Genomic DNA, 16,844 nt, shown 5'->3' with positions numbered 1-16,844 from the left:
CTGGCGGGTGGTTCTTGAAGTCGGACCCTGTCAGGATGTTGTTCCATCTTTTCCTGCTGTCCTGGGAAGGGGTCCATTAGCTCTAATATCAAAATATGTAGACTATTTATTTCCACAACAAACCTTGCAGTCGGCGCAGCATGGAACAGTGTGTTAACTCCGACTGGCTCCCGACTGTACCACACACTACAGAGACCACCCGCTTGAGATGCAGGTAGAAGGCTGGGGTGTCTTGCAGCAGCTTGCTAATATACACTGAGTATACATTAAGAACATCTTCTCTTTCCATGACACAGACTGACCAGGTGAATCCAGGTGAAAGCTATGATCCCACACTTGTAAATCCACTGCAATCAGTGTGGATGAAGGGGAGGAGACAGGTTAAAGAAGGATTTTTAAGCCTTGAGACAATTAAGACATGGATTGTGTATGTGTACGTTTCAAAGGGTGAATGGACAAGACAAAATATTGAAGTGACTTTGAACGCGGTATGGTAGTAGGTGCCAGGCACACCGGTTTGGAACGTTTTTGAAACCCCTTGTAGAGTCCATGCCCTGACAAATTGAAGCTGTTCTGAGGGAAGGAAACTCCTAGCTGAGAAACGGTCAACTCCATTCTCTTATATCGAGGCAGAGTTTTGAGTTTTGATAAATGGCCGCATGATTTTCTAGCAACAACATTGAGTCACCTTCAATCAATACTAATGAATTCTGAAAATGCTTACCTGTACCTATGTTTGTCCTGTACAACTGTGGACCTTCCACGGGGTGCTGAAATTCAGACTTTTAATTCAAACTTGAACTTGAATACAACCACAGACTTTTTCCTAATTTGCACGTAAACTACGATTCAGTTGGCACACGTGCATTCACGCGGAATTGAGCAACACAAATCTGAAAAAAAGTTGGTTGTATTTGTTAGAAGTTTGCATTAAATGTATGAATTTCAGCACCCGCGGAAGGACCACAGGAAATACATAGGCACAGGTGATCAATCACAAGGTTTGTTTTGACCAGCCCATTGTAGAACACTACAGATACCATATCTTAATTTTAGCCAGTTTCACACGGCAGGGAAATGTATTGTTATGTTGTTTAAATGGACATTTACTGTAAGGTAGCCTTGCAGTTAGAGAGGCAAGCCAGAAACCATGACCAGGGCACTTAGTTTAACTGATTCCGAGGGGTTGGGTTAAATGCGGAAGACACATTTCAGTTACATTCAGTCGGACAACTGACTAAGTATCCCCCTTTCCCTTTTAACCCCCCACAACAACAGCTCCCCGGGCGCCCATTGTGGCAGCCCCCTGCACCCATCCAAATAATCTGTATGTCTATATGTGTGTGTCTTTCAGATTGGTGCGTTAAAAGCGGAAGTAATATTTCGGTTGGACCTTGTGTGCAATTGACAAATAAAGTTATTTTAATCTTGATCTTAATTTTCATTAGGGCAAATCAAGACTGAAATGTGCAGGAAAATTCCTGCAATGGTATGATCGAATTAAGATACGGCATCTGTATTTCTTCACACTCCTCACACAGCCTGTGGTGTTCTGGCCTTCTGCTCACTCTTTCTCTGTTTGTCTATCTGCTCCATCTTTCATCCTGTCTGTCCCATAGACACATTGCCCTCACTCTGACACTGTGTGGGTGTGTGTGATGCTTGTGTGTGATGCTCTCTGATTCAGCTGTGTTCTGATTGTCAAAAGCCTCTCTCCTGTCTGTGTGATTAGAACAGGCTGGCCTAGCGTTAGTGCTATAGTTAGTATATGTAAAGGACTTAGCATTAGTGCTATAGTTAGTATAAGTACAGGACTTAGCATTAGTGCTATAGTTAGTATAAGTAAAGGACTTAGCATTAGTGCTATAGTTAGTGTATGTAAAGGACTTAGCATTAGTGCTATAGTTAGTATAACTAAATGACTTAGCATTAGTGCTATAGTTAGTATAAGTAAAGGACTTAGCATTAGTGCTATAGTTAGTGTATGTAAAGGACTTAGCATTAGTGCTATAGTTAGTATAAGTAAAGGACTTAGCATTAGTGCTATAGTTAGTGTATGTAAAGGACTTAGCATTAGTGCTATAGTTAGTATAAGTAAATGACTTAGCATTAGTGCTATAGTTAGTGTATGTAAAGGACTTAGCATTAGTGCTATAGTTAGTATAAGTAAATGACTTAGCATTAGTGATATAGTTAGTATAAGTAAAGGACTTAGCATTAGTGCTATAGTTAGTGTATGTAAAGGACTTAGCATTAGTGCTATAGTTAGTATAAGTAAAGGACTTAGCATTAGTGCTATAGTTAGTATAAGTAAATGACTTAGCATTAGTGCTATAGTTAGTATAAGTAAAGGACTTAGCATTAGTGCTATAGTTAGTGTATGTAAAGGACTTAGCATTAGTGCTATAGTTAGTATAAGTAAAGGACTTAGCATTAGTGCTATAGTTAGTATAAGTAAAGGACTTAACATTAGTGCTATAGTTAGTATAAGTAAAGGACTTAACATTAGTGCTATAGTTAGTATAAGTAAAGGACTTAACATTAGTGCTATTGTTAGTATAATAAAGGGCTTATCATTAGTGCTATAGTTAGTATAAGTAAAGGACTTAGCATTAATGCTATTGTTAGTATAATAAAGGACTTATCATTAGTGCTATAGTTAGTATAAGTAAAGGACTTCACATTAGTTCTATAGTTAGTATAAGTAAGGGACTGAGCATGAGTGCTATAGTTAGTATATGTAAAGGACTTAGCCAGTACTGCTTCCTCCTGATTCAGCTCACACCAAGGCTCAAACCCAGGACCTCTGCCTTGCTAGCAAATGTGACCATCCTCCTGAAGCTTCTTACCAGTCACTGCCACGCAAAAAGCTAGCTATTTGCTGGCACAAATGGGGACACTTCAGGCTGAGGAGTAAGTTGCACACATTCCCATGTGCTACAAATACACTACCTGCTGACTGGCCCTCCCACCAGCACACACATAATTACTATAGCCTGGCCATAACACATTGCTGGGTGTGACAGCAGACAGAAGCCCGCCCCTCTCATCAAAACTATAACAGACAACACAATCAGAATGGATCTACTGATGTACTGATTCTTTGATTTCTTACCTGATGAGGTTCATTCAGATAACAGCTCAAAGGGAGACTCGTATCATGATGCAACAAACTATAATAATTGTGTAAGCTGATCAAAATGAACATTTCTGAAGAATTAAAAAAATCTTTTTTTTAATTTTAGGGAGTTGAACATCTTTAATATTGCAAATAGATTGTGGATTCTATCAATGTAATTGTCTGCAAGACTTCCAATCCCCCATATATATTTTTATAAATACAGTTGAAGTTGGAAGTTTACATACACTTAGGTTGGAGTCATTAAAACTAGTTTTTCAACCATTCCACACATTTTTTTGTTAACAAACTATAGTTTTGGCAAGTCGGTTAGGACATCTACTTTGTGCATGACACAAGTAATTTTCCCAACAATTGTTTACAGACTTATAATTCACTGTATCACAAGTCCAGTGGGTCAGAAGTTTACATACACTAAGTTGACTGTGCTATTAAACAGCTTGGAAAATTCCAGAGGAGGATGTCATGGCTTTAGAAGCTTTTGATAGGCTAATTGACATCATTTGAGTCAATTGTAGGTGTACCTGTGGATGTATTTCAAGGCCTACCTTAAAACTCAGTGCCTCTTTGCTTGACATCAAGGGAAAATCAAAAGAAATCAGCCAAGACCTCAGAACAAAATGTAGACCTCCACAAGTCTGGTTCATCATTGGGAGCAATTTCCAAACACCTGAAGGTAGCACATGCATCTGTACAAACAATGGTACGCAAGTATAAACACCATGGGACCACGCAGCCGTCATACCGCTCAGGAAGGAGACGCGTTCTGTCTCCTAGAGATGAAAGTACTGTGATGCGAAAAGTGCAAATCAAATCCAGAACCACAGCAAAGGACCCTGTGAAGATGCTGGAGGAAACAGGTACAAAAGTATCTATATCCACAGTAAAACGAGTCCTATATCGACATAACCTGAAAGGCCACTCAGCAAGGAAGAAGCCACTGCTCCAAAACTGCCATAAAAAAGCCAGACTACGGTTTGCTGCATATGGGGACAAAGATCGTACTTTTTGGAGAAATGTCCTCTGGTCTGATGAAACAAAACTAGAACTGTTTGGCCATAATGACCATCGTTATGTTTGGAGGAAAAAGGTGGAGGCTTTCAAGCTGAAGAAACCATCCCAAACGTGAAGCAAGTGGGTGGCGGCATCATGTTGTGGCGGTGCTTTGCTGCAGGAGGGACTGGTGCACTTTACAAAATAGATGGCATCATGAGGTGGGAGAAATTCCGTGGAAATATTGAAGCAACATCTCAAGACATCAGTCAGGAAGTTAAAGCTTGGTCGCAAATGGGTCTTCCAAATGGACAATGACTCCAAACACATTTCCCGAAGTTGTGGCAAAATGGCTTAAGGACAACAAAGTCAAGGTATTGGAGTGGCCATCACAAAGCCCTGATCTCAATCCTATAGAAAATGTGTGGGCACAGTAAACTTAATGTATGTAGACTTCTGACCCACTGGAATTGTGATACAATGAATTATAAGTGAAATAATCTGTCTGTAAGCAATTGTTGGAAAAATTAGTGGTGTCATGCACAAAGTAGATGTCCTAACCGACTTGCCAAAACTATAGTTTGTTAACAAGAAATTTGTGGAGTTGTTGAAAAGCTATTATTAATTACTCCAACCTAAGTGTATGTAAACTTCTAACTTCAACTGTATATTATTGCTAATTAGCTGTTCTGTGAATGGAAAATTCTCACATTTTTTAAAGGGTTCACTGTGTCATATAAAAAATGTAATGGCCTGGTTATGGTTGCCCCTAACCTTTGACCCATACCAGGAAGTGCATGCTGTATACCTCTGTTCAGATGTTTTCTCCATCCATACCCTCCTTGTCCCTCATCACAACCCAACTTTAAGAACACCCACACACACACACACACACACACACACATTGCCATGAGAACATAGCACAGACCTCCCTCCCTCCTTCAGACCCTGATCCCATGACCTCTCCTTACATTGCCTCTATTTGCCCTTCTCCTTCTGGAATTCTGTGGCCCCTGAACAAAAGGTCCACAAACATCCATGAAGGAACACTATTCCATGCCAGACCTTAGCCTATATGACCTTAGTCTTTCTGATCAGGGGCCCTATAGAAGTTCCTTGACAGTGACAAAAACGTACAAACACACATACCTTTTCATGAAGTACCATCTAAATATGCGCCTTTCCATGAACCATCTTCCCCATGACCAAGCCATGTTCTCACTGGTCACAGATGTTAGTGATTCCAAGATGTTACACAAAAATGTTATGTTAGGCCAATGGCCAGCCCACATGGGGCTGAATGGACTTATTTTATCATTTCAATGCTCTTTCAACATCTGTACTCTCACTGATGCTGTTTGTGCTGTTGTTAATATCCAGGTATGAGACTACCTCAAGTGAGGAGGAATCCAGTGAGGAGGAGAAGGGGGAGGTAGAGGAGGAGGTGGACAGCTCTGAGCCTGAGGAGGAGTGGGAGAAGGAGGAGGGAGCTGGAGCAGCTCAGGGCCAGGGGGAGGCCACAGCTACAGAGGACGAGCCCCAGGGAGCAGGGGCCCAGGCTGGGGAGACGGAGGTCCATGAAGACTCTCAGGACCCAGAGAACAGCCAGGCACTCGTGGAGGAGCAGCCAGCTGCATCATCAGGGTGTGTAGTGAGATAGAGAAGTTGGTGACCAGGACATGTGTTGTTTGACTCCCACAGTGGGCCAGCCACCAGGCAGTTCTTGACCAAGGTTCTTGACCCACATTGTTTCATTAAATGTCATCCAGAGTGGATGACTTCTGAAATGAGAACCGCACGCGGTTTTGTCGCAACAGAGTAGAGCAACACCCTTCAATTGATGCGCTGGGAAACAAAAGAAAGTGGACGCATCTCTCACAAAAACAGATATAAAATGAAAACACGGATAATTATAAGGGAGCAAGAAAACTTATAAATTGCGTACAATATTTACAATAACTTTTCAATCAACAAATTGACATATTTCCAAGGAAAGCCCAGAGAGGGGTAATACCAGATATTTACATTATTTAACACCTGTAACTGCCATTTCCTGCCATCTAGAGCAAAAAATGTCTTTTTTTACATAGTGCTGCAACCAGTCCACAAGATGGCACAGCACACCTCTTACATTCATTAGGGACAACCTTGATCCAGGGCTTTCTTCAGGTGAGGCCCAGCTGAGTAAAGCCTGGAACCTACAGTATAGAGCCTTCAGGGCCCAATTAGACCACAATGAGACAGGTGCTGAGTGAGGCTTTAATATATCAGCCGTCCACCCCACTGATGTGGCCCGGCCCTAGAATGGTCCGGCCCCTTCCGCTGCTGACATACCAGACATATACACACATGTATGCACACACACAAGCACACACACATACACACATACAGACACACACACACACACTAAAGTGTGATTCAGTTCCATGGAGGATGTGTTGCATATGTTGACCTGTGGGCTCTGTCTCAGAAAAGCCCTCAGGGGTTGCGCTATTGTTCTGTCTGTGTTAGTCAGGAAGGAGCAGGCGTGACATCATGTGGGCTCTACGTTGTCGTTGACATCATTACATGCAGCAGCGTGATGAGAAAACAGACATGCCATGGTTATATATTACCACAGTGGATGAAGTGCCTCAGTGAAGAGATAGGAAATGTACAGTTGCGTGTTTATTGCTTTCGATGAGTCATCGTCACACAAGTGTATCTTTATCTTTATTTATAGTCTCGGTAAACGTAGTGTCCAAGCGATGTAAGCGATCATGTTTCATAAGGTAATGTGCTTTGCATTATGCTACCGTTGGATTTATGTATCTGCTTTTTGCTTATGTACTGTATGATTAGGCCTGGCATGTTTTGGGGGACTCGATTTCCCTACTCCGGTTCATGCTAATCTAATCCAGACCATTTCACCACCACATCCGTCTGTCTGTCAATATGAATTGCTATGAAAGATAACTTAAAGTTCTGCCATGTTCACACAGGGAGACGATCGATAAGGGCTTCATGGAAGCGTGTGACTACATTGAGGGTCGTATGGCAGAGGTGGTGGCCCCCGATAAAGAAATGGTAAGAACGGTTCCCTTCACACTGTCGTGCCTGAGGTTAATCGTGGTTAAGGCCGACACCCTCTTCACATACAGTGCCAGTCAAAAGTTTGGACACACCTACTCATTCAAGGGAGTATCTTTATTTGTACTATTTTACTATTTTTACTACATCAAAACTATGAAGTAACACATATGGAATCATGTAGTAACCAACAAAAATGTTAAACAAATTGAACAAATCAAAATATATTTTATATTTGAGATTCTTCAAAGTAGCCACCCATTGCCTTGATGACAACTTTACACACTCACCCTTGGCATTCTCTCAACCAGCTTCATGAGGTAGTCACCTGAAACACATTTCAATTAACAGGTGTGCCTTGTTGAAAGTAATTTGTGGAATTTCTTTCTTTCTTAACCAATCAGTTGTGTTGTGACAAGGTAGGATTGGTAGACAGAAGATGGCCCTATTTGGTAAAAGACCAAGTCCATATTATGGCAAGAACAGCTCAAATAAGCAAAGAGAAACAACAGTCCACCATTACTTTATGACATGAAGGTCAGTCAATAAGGAACATTTCAAGAACTTTGAAAGTTTCTTCAAGTGCAGTCACAAAAACCATCAAGCGCTATGATTGAAACTGGCTCTCACGAGGACCGCCACAGGAAAGGAAGACCCAGAGTTACCTCTGCTGCAGAGGATAAGTTCATTAGAGTTAACTGCACCTCAGATTGCAGCCCCAAAAAAATGCTTCACAGAGTTCAAGTAACAGACACATCTCAACATCAACTGTTTAGAGGAGACAGTGTGAATCGGGCCTTCATGGTCAAATTGTGGCAAGGAAACCACTACTAAAGGACACCAATGATAAGAAGAGACTTGCTTGGGCCAAGAAACAGGAGCAATGGACATTAGACCGGTGGAAATCTGTCCTTTGGTTTGATGAGTCCAAATTTGAGATTTTTGATTCCAACCACTGTGTCTTTGTGAGACGCAAAATAGGTGAACGGATTATCTCCACGTGTGTGGTTCCCACCATGAAGCATGGAGGAGGTGTTAAGGTGCTTTGCTGGTGATACTGTCAGTGATTTAATTAGAATTCAAGGCACACTTAACCAGAATAGCTACCACAGCATTCTGCAGCGATATGCCATCTCATCTGGATTGCGCCTAGTGGGACTATCATTTGTTTTTCAACAGGACAATGACCCAAAACACACCTCCAGGCTGCGTAAGGGCTATTTGACCAAGAAGGAGAGTGATGGACTGCTGCATCAGATGACCTGGCCTCCACAATCACCTGACCTCAACCCAATTGAGATGGTTTGGGATGAGCTGGACCGCAGAGTGAAGGAAAAGCAGCCAACAAGGGCTCAGCATATATATGTGGAAACTCCTTCAAGACTGTTGGAAAAGCATTCCTCATTAAGCTGGTTGAGAGAACACCAAGAGTGTGCAAAACTGTCATCAAGGCTACTTTGAAGAATCTAAAATATATTTTGATTTGTTTAACACTTTTGGGTTACTACATGATTCCATATGTGTTATTTCATAGTTTTGATGTCTTCACTATTATTCCACAATGTAGAAAATAGTCAAAATAAAGAAAAACCCTTGAATGAGTGGTTGTCCAAACTTTTGACTGGTATTGTATGCGATCCATAAACAGAGTGGGATTTTAATCACAGCCCGACTGGTCTTCCCACTATGTACCTCATTTTTGTACCGCTTTCAATAAAAACTGGGTACAAGTACAAGTGCTATCAAACGTGAACCATAACCCTACCTTGAATTCCACACCTCGGCTAAACCCTAAACCCACCCACAACCCTAACCCTAGCTTCATGTCCACATCCCAGTACAACCCTAACCCTAGCCTCAACCACAACCCTAACCCTAGCTTCATGTTCACATCCCAGTACAACCCTAACCCTAGCCTCAATTACAACCCTAACCCTAGCTTCATGTTCACATCCCAGTACAACCCTAACCCTAGCCTCAACCACAACCCTAACCCTAGCTTCATGTTCACATCCCAGTACAACACTGTGTGTGTGTGTGTGTATGTTCTCTCCCTCTGTCAGAGACATGTCCTGATGGTGTTCTACCAGGAGAGTGTGTGTGTGTCATAATGTGTGTGTGTTCTCTCCCTCTGTCAGAGACGTGTCCTGATGGTGTTGTACCAGGAGTGGTTCCGTGTGTCCAGTCAGAAGGACTCTCTGGCTGACACCGTCACCCTCTACCTGAGAGAGGTGGGCATCGCCACGCCGACCCTCCTGCGTTACATCGTGAACCTGGCCGACGGCAACGGCAACACAGCGCTCCACTACAGCGTGTCCCACTCCAACTTCCCTGTGGTCAAACTGCTGCTGGACACCGGTACTGGACAATCATACACCTCTCTCCAACACCCTCACTCTCATCTATCAATTAAATTCTCTCTCACCCCTCCTCAGTCTCTCTAGTGCGCCTTTTTTCCCCCCTCCATACACCCTTTTCCCTCATCGAGCCCTTCGCTATTGACTTGAAATGGCCTGTGTGTGAGTTTGTATGTGCCCGCGGCACACTTGAGCACGCGTACGTATGTATGTGTGTGTGTTCATGTACGCGTGCTTTTGGTTTTGTGTACTGTATGTGTGTGTGTGTGTGTGTGTGTGTGTGTGTGTGTGGTAGGTCTGTGTGAGGTGGACATCCTGAACAAGGCGGGCTACACAGCCGTGATGCTGGCCTCCCTAACAGCTGCTGATGGATCAGAGGACATGGAGGTGGCTCTGCAGCTACTGAGACAGGGAGATGTCAATGCCCGCGCTAGCCAGGTACACAAAACATGTACACACTCTCTCAACACCCCCCCCCCCCCCACACACACACACACACACACATATTGTACACTCACAGACACACATTAACACTGAGCCACTGTATTGTCACACTCATCTGCACTCAGGCAGTCACAGACTGTGTATTCACTCAGCTATCTCCTGTGCTATAGACATTGAAACGCCTGCACAGAGTCGCCTACAAGCCCTTTTATTTTTACCTCTCCTGCACAAGTTAGTTGTTGTTCACCTTTTAAACCTTCATCATTTTGTTTTGTATTTTCTTGTGTGCCCCAAAAAAGTATATATATTTAACAAAAAATACCTATACTCAATACAAACCTACTCACCCAGTCACTCAGGACCAGTGTGTGTACTTGACTCTCTTCCTCACACTCATTCTTCCTACCACAAACATATATCGCTTCCTGTGCTCTTTTCTTTTCTCTTACTTCTCTCTCTCCTGGTCTCTAAGGCAGGGCAGACGGCTCTGATGCTATCGGTCAGCCATGGTCGTACAGCCATGGTGCGGTTGCTGCTGAGCTGCCAAGCTGACCTCAACATTCAGGACAAAGACGGTTCGACCGCACTCATGTGCGCGTGTGAGCACGGTCACACCGAGATCGCTCGGGTGCTACTGGAGTCTGGCCACTGTGACACCAGCCTCACAGACAAGGTAGGAACGCACGCACACACACACATGCTGTACACATACACACATCAGGGCATACACACAAACATGAACGCATACATACCACAGGAGATTGGTGGCACCTTAATTGGGGAGAATGGACTCATGGTAATGTCTGGAGCAGATTCAATGGGATCGAATACATCAAACACGTGGTTTCCATTTGTTTGATGCCATTCCATTTGCTTCTGTTCCGTATTATGAGCCATTCTCCCCTCAGCAGCCCCACCGTGATACATAGAGTACAGTTACTTTTGGACTTCCCAATATTTCAAAACAACACAACAGTGCCACCACATGGCTAAAACTGTGAAGTGCATCATGTTAATTTAATTGAACGAGTACAGAGACTCGCAGAGGATGTCAAATCCCCTAACCATTACATTACATTACATTTAAGTCATTTAGCAGACGCTCTTATCCAGAGCGACTTACAAATTGGTGAGTTCACCTTCTGACATCCAGTGGAACAGCCACTTTACAATAGTGCATCTAAACCTTTGAGCTGTGGGGAATTGACCAGAAACACACTATCCTATTTTACCTCCACCGAGTGATAGCAGCATGGGCATCCAGCTTCTAGGTTAATGACTGGTTTGTAGTGATGTCTCTCTGGGTTTGACACACTAATCTCTCCTAGAAGGTATTACACTGTACAGGATGTGTAGAGGTGTCTGTATGCGAATTGCGTGGCGGCTATGGCTGGATTCAGACCTTGTGCGAGGCCTCCAGGGCAAAGTAGATCCTGGAACCCCAGACATCGCTTTGTGGGTGTGGTGCTGTGGCAGACCGGCTGCAAATATCACTCTATCTCTTCCTTTCCCATGGTCCTGACATGGTATTATCCTGCTCTCACTCTCGTCCCACAAGCCAGCCAGGAATCGAACCGAGAATCTTCCGATTCCAACGCATTATCCATTGCACCACTGGCCCATTGTGACGATAACCTTTTTTGGGGTGTAGGTTTTGCCTGTACGCTCATTACCCAGGTCTCCTGTTTCTCCTGTTGGTCCTACTGTGGGAAGGGGAGTGAGGGAGGGGTCTAAAGCACATATTCTCTGGCTAGTGGAGAGGACAGTGTTCACTGTTCAAACATGATTGACTCACACTTTTTGTTTTCTCTAAAAGTGAATCAACAAGCTCTCTCTCTCTCTCTCTCCGCCTTTGCCTCTCTCTCTCTCGCTCTCTCTAGGATGGTCAAAGGGCTCTGTCGGTGGCGGAAGCGTCCTCCCACGCTGAGATAGTTGACCTACTCAAGAGCCACTCAGATTCCACCACCACCCAGGCCTCCAACCCCTCTACCACCACCTCTGCCACCATCATCACCACCACCACAGCCTCTCTCCTCTGAGCCCCCTCCAGTAGCCTCTCTCTAAACCCTACCCTAACCCAGCCCCGGACCCACCCCCACCCTGGACCCACTATACCCCAAACCCCTTTCCCTGGACCAGAGGAGGCTGGTGGGTGGAGCTATAAGAGGACGGGCCCATTGTAATGGCTGGAGTGGAATAAATGGAACGGTGTCAAACTGATCAATCAGATGGAAACCACATGTTTGACTCCATTCCATTCATTCAAACGCAGCCATTACAATGAGCCCGTCCTCCTATAGCTCCTCCCACCAGCCTCCACTGTCATGGACCATACTCTTTTCCAGACTGTCTGGAGGACAGACAAAGGCTGTATTCACCACCACTGCCTAGATCTCCCCACCGACCAGAGCTCAGCTCACAGATAGGCCTATTGGACCAGAGCTCAGCTCACAGATAGGCCTATTGGACCAGAGCTCAGCTCACAGATAGGCCTATTGGACCAGAGCTCAGCTCACAGATAGGCCTATTGGACCAGATCTCAGCTCACAGATAGGCCTATTGGGACCAGAGCTCAGCTTACAGATAGGCCTATTGGACCGGAGCCCCACGGAACCAGAATAGCACACATTCTTCACATTTCTACCAACATTTAGGGTGTGGGAATAATGTGTCAACTGTTTGGCAGCCAGCCAATGTGACACTCAAAAACCCAGTAGCAGTGGCCACAGTGGAGATTGACAGGTGATCCAGGAAGAGGGCAGAAGGACAAGAGAAGGATGATGGTTTGCTGCTTTATAATATAAAACAAGATATTCAGGCCAAAATAATCTTAAACACATGATCTACCTTAACAATCGGTCATTTTATTATTAATACTATGTTTTTCCTGTATCTAAGTTTCCATCCAATTGGCAACAGATTTTCATGTGAATATTTTAAAATCCGCATAAAGAAAATATGCACATTTTCCCTCCGGTGGTGTGTTTCTAGCAAACTGACTTGTTGCAGGAAAATTAAATCTGTGAGTGATGTATTGCACACAACATTTTAATTTTCACATAAATTCAAAAGTTTTTTGTTGTTGTGTATTTAAAAAAAAACATATGTTTCACCTTTATTTAACTAGGCAAGTCAGTTAAGGACAAATTCTCATTAACAATGACAGCATATCCAAGCCAAACCTGGGCCAATGATGCACCACCAAATCACAATCAGATGTGATACAGCCTGGATTAGAACCAGGGACTGTAGTGACTCCTCTTGCACTGAGATGCAGTGCCTTAGACCGCTGCGCCACTTGGGAGCCAAAAGTTCAATCAATCAATTAAGCAATCAATCAAATGTATTTATAAATACCTTTCTTTCTCCATCATATGTCACAAAGTGCTATACAGAAACCCAGCCTAAACCCCAAAACAGGAAGCGATGCAGATGCATAAGGGAAAAACTCCCTAGAAAGACTGGAACCTAGAAGAAAATATAGAGTACCAGTCCCTGAAGGCTGGCCAGTCTTCTTATGGCTGTGCCAGTTGGAGATTATAAGAGTACATGGCCATTAAAGCCAGATTGTTCTTCAAGATGTTCAAACGTTCATTGACCTAAGTCAATGTGTTTCCATCGCATTGTATACTAGTTTTGACACAAAAACTGTTGCCGTAAATATCAAATATACCTACTCTGGTTTTGCCAACAGCTCGCAGATACACTGCGGGTAGGCTAATCTACACTGTGAGAATATTATGGATAAGAATATTTGCATTTGTCAAATGGCAGTCAAGCATCGATCATCATGACACCAGAATAAGACCCTCGATATTTATTCGAACAGAACATCAAGTTCACAGCGCGCACTTTCAACAGAACATCAAGTTCACAGCGCGCACCTTCAACACTCTTGTGAAGTTCATCATACTTGTCTTAATATGTAGCCTAATAAACTGTATGGCTTCCCGAGTTATATCAGTATTTGCGCATAAAGGTGTTTCCAGCGGCATTTCACTCAAAATAAAATTTACCGACACAATAATATCCCAACATGTCCAACGAACAAATTCTCTGTTGGCATTTATAAAATTGTTACGAAATGTCCAGTTGCATCACCGCTGTTATGATTTTTTTATACGGTCTTTACTCACATGAAAACTGGATGGAAACGTGTTTATTAATGACATCACTATTCTTTTATATTTGGACATGAGCCATTTATTTAACTCATAAAGTCTGAACGTTATTATAGCGTTTTATAAAATACACACAGTATATTTATTTTGCAATGGAATTTGTTTTACTCTGTTTGACACACGCTGTACATATCCAAGCTTGGTTTTCGTCAGTACGGCCTGACGACTGACTCACTCAGACGTCTTCCAATATGAAGGTTGTGCAGTAGGATGCAGCACGCAGCAATATAACAACTCTCGCAGAAGCTACACAAGCTACTACACTGCAGTATGTTGCAGCAACTGTATACTCGACTGAACAATTTACTTCCCCGCTCTCTCTCTCTTTTGTCGCTCACACACCTCACGCACACACACGCTCTCTCGCTCACTCCACTGTAATGCATCCCTTCCTCTGTCTGCCTGCTTTTAGACTACAAATTAAATGATGTATGCACACAAATTGCTACAAAATGCACAAAGGATGTCAGGCAATTTTACATTACAGATACAGTGCCATTCATTCTATGGTACAACATCACACCACCGAGCACAGGAAGCCTTGCAGTAGACTATTATCCATCACTGGCCATAATGTATACGGGTTGTAACATTTTCTGTAACGTTTCAGTTAGTTAGTAATGTTACAACCCCTTGTCCCGTACGGACACACACAGGCTGCTTTCACTGCTAGAAAAGGGGAACGTTTTTTTTTTTAGGTTGATTGCGCCTCTCTCTTCCACACCCACCTCTCCTCTGTATTGAACGACGGCTTAGTGTAGGACACTGGTGTGAAGTAATGGCATGATGAGAATATCCTAGCTTGCCTATCAGAAAACGAAGAGCTGTGTGTCGCAATGTGATTTTTCATACCCGGTCTTTTAAGAACCCAGTCCTAAAGGAAAGGGACTGTACTCACAAGGTGGAGTGGTGCTGTCTTTCTCACCTGTTCATCAGAAACCAGGCTTAGGAGCTGAAGACTGACCTCTACTGGTTCAAGAAGTATATGGCTAAATTCCTGAAGATACAGTATTGTGAAAAATATATCTGGTATTGTCTGACATTTGCTCTTAAATATATTTAGTATTTATTCAAAATGCTATATTTTTACAATATACAGTATATGCATGGGCCAATAGTCCAATGAACATGTTGGAATTTAATATGTGAATGTATTGGTTCTTCTGGATGGTATATATAAGCTGATTGGTCTACTCTAAAAAGCAATGTGACTGTTAATTGGTTGGGTGGTTCATACTCGTCTCTTATTGGACACGACTGTGTACTGTACTGTGTCAATAGGACTGACTGTTGTAATACTTTATCACAATCAGATGTAAACAGCTGAACCTGCCTGTAATATTCCTACTATCAAATTGGCCTGAATGTTAACCATTTGCAAATCAGAGAATTGCTTCTAAATAAAAATGAAACTATTGGGTAGAAGTATATAATGTGATGATCCAATGGATATTAGCATCTAAGGTGCATTAGCCTCTGAAGGATGTCTGGATAAGTGCACACTTCCCCCCCCCCTTCTGACCATCTACAGTACCTTTGGAAAGTATTCAGTCCCCTTGATTTTTTCCACATTTTGTTACGTTACTGCGTTATTAAAAAATGGATTAAACACGTTTTTCCCCTCGCCAATCTACACACAATAGCCCATACTGACAAACCAAAAACATATGTTAAAAAATAAAGTAAAAACTTATTCACATAAGTATTCAGACCCTTTGGTATGACACTCGAAATTGAGATCAGGTGCATCCTGTTTCCATTGATTATCCTTGAGATGTTTCTACAACTTGATTGGAGTCCACCTGTGGTAAATTCAATTGATTGGACATGATTTGGAAAGGCACACACCTGTCTATATAAGGTCCCACAGTTGACAGTGCATGTCAGAGCAAAAACCAAGCCATGAGGTTGAAGGAATTGTCCGTAGAGCGCCGAGACAGGATTGTGTCGAGGCACAGATCTGGGAAAGGGTAGTAAAAAATGTCTGCGGCATTGAAGATCCCCAAGAACACAGTGGCCTCCATCAATCTTAAATGGAAGAAGAATGGAATCACCAAGACTCTTCCTGGAGCTGAGTTCACGGCCAAACTGAGCAATCGGAGGAGAAGGGCCATGGTCAGGGAGGTGACCAAGAACCCAATGGTCACTCTGCTAGAGCTCAAGAGTGTCTTTGTGGAGATGGGAGAACCTTCCAGAAGGACAAGCGTCTCTGCAGCACTCCACCAAACAGGCCATTATGGTAGAGTGGCCAGACGGAAGCCACTCCTCAGTAAAAGGCACATGACAGCCCGCTTGGAGTTTTCCAAAAGGCACCTAAAAACTCTCAGACCATGAGAAACAAGATTTTCTGGTCTGATTAAACTAAGATTGAAATCTTTGGCCTGAATGCCAAGCGTCACATCTGGAGGAAACCTGGCACTATCCCTATTGTGAAGCATGGTGGTGGCAGCACCCATGATTTGGGGTTGTATTTTAGCCGCAGGGACTGGGAGACGAGTCAGGATCGAGGGAAGTTGAACGGAGCAATGTGCAGTGAGATCCTTGATGAAAACATGCTCCAGAGCGCTCAGGACCTCAGACTGGGGCGAAGGTTCACCTTCCAACAGGACAACGACCCTAAGCACATAGTCAAGACAGCGCAGGAGTGGCTTCGGGACAAGT

At 43.3% G+C, this 16,844-nt stretch overlaps 1 protein-coding gene across 2 annotated transcripts in view; it reads left to right on the top strand.

Moving 5' to 3' along the window:
• Positions 1–15,867, top strand: part of LOC135556172 (KN motif and ankyrin repeat domain-containing protein 4-like) — a 112,546-nt gene extending 96,679 nt beyond the window's left edge. For both annotated transcript variants that reach the window (XM_064989158.1, XM_064989159.1), the window contains exons 5-10: positions 5,513–5,776; positions 7,114–7,198; positions 9,340–9,559; positions 9,854–9,996; positions 10,475–10,675; positions 11,883–15,867. In XM_064989158.1, the coding sequence (XP_064845230.1) occupies positions 5,513–5,776; positions 7,114–7,198; positions 9,340–9,559; positions 9,854–9,996; positions 10,475–10,675; positions 11,883–12,041 (1,072 nt within the window). In that variant the 3' untranslated portion in view covers positions 12,042–15,867. The remainder of the gene's footprint in view (positions 1–5,512; positions 5,777–7,113; positions 7,199–9,339; positions 9,560–9,853; positions 9,997–10,474; positions 10,676–11,882) is intronic.
• Positions 15,868–16,844: the final 977 nt, after the last annotated feature.

Source organism: Oncorhynchus masou, chromosome 15, assembly GCF_036934945.1.
Source record: "Oncorhynchus masou masou isolate Uvic2021 chromosome 15, UVic_Omas_1.1, whole genome shotgun sequence".
NCBI lineage: Eukaryota > Metazoa > Chordata > Actinopteri > Salmoniformes > Salmonidae > Oncorhynchus > Oncorhynchus masou.
Note: the sequence above shows the minus strand (reverse complement) of the source record. Positions and strands in the feature narration are given on the sequence as shown.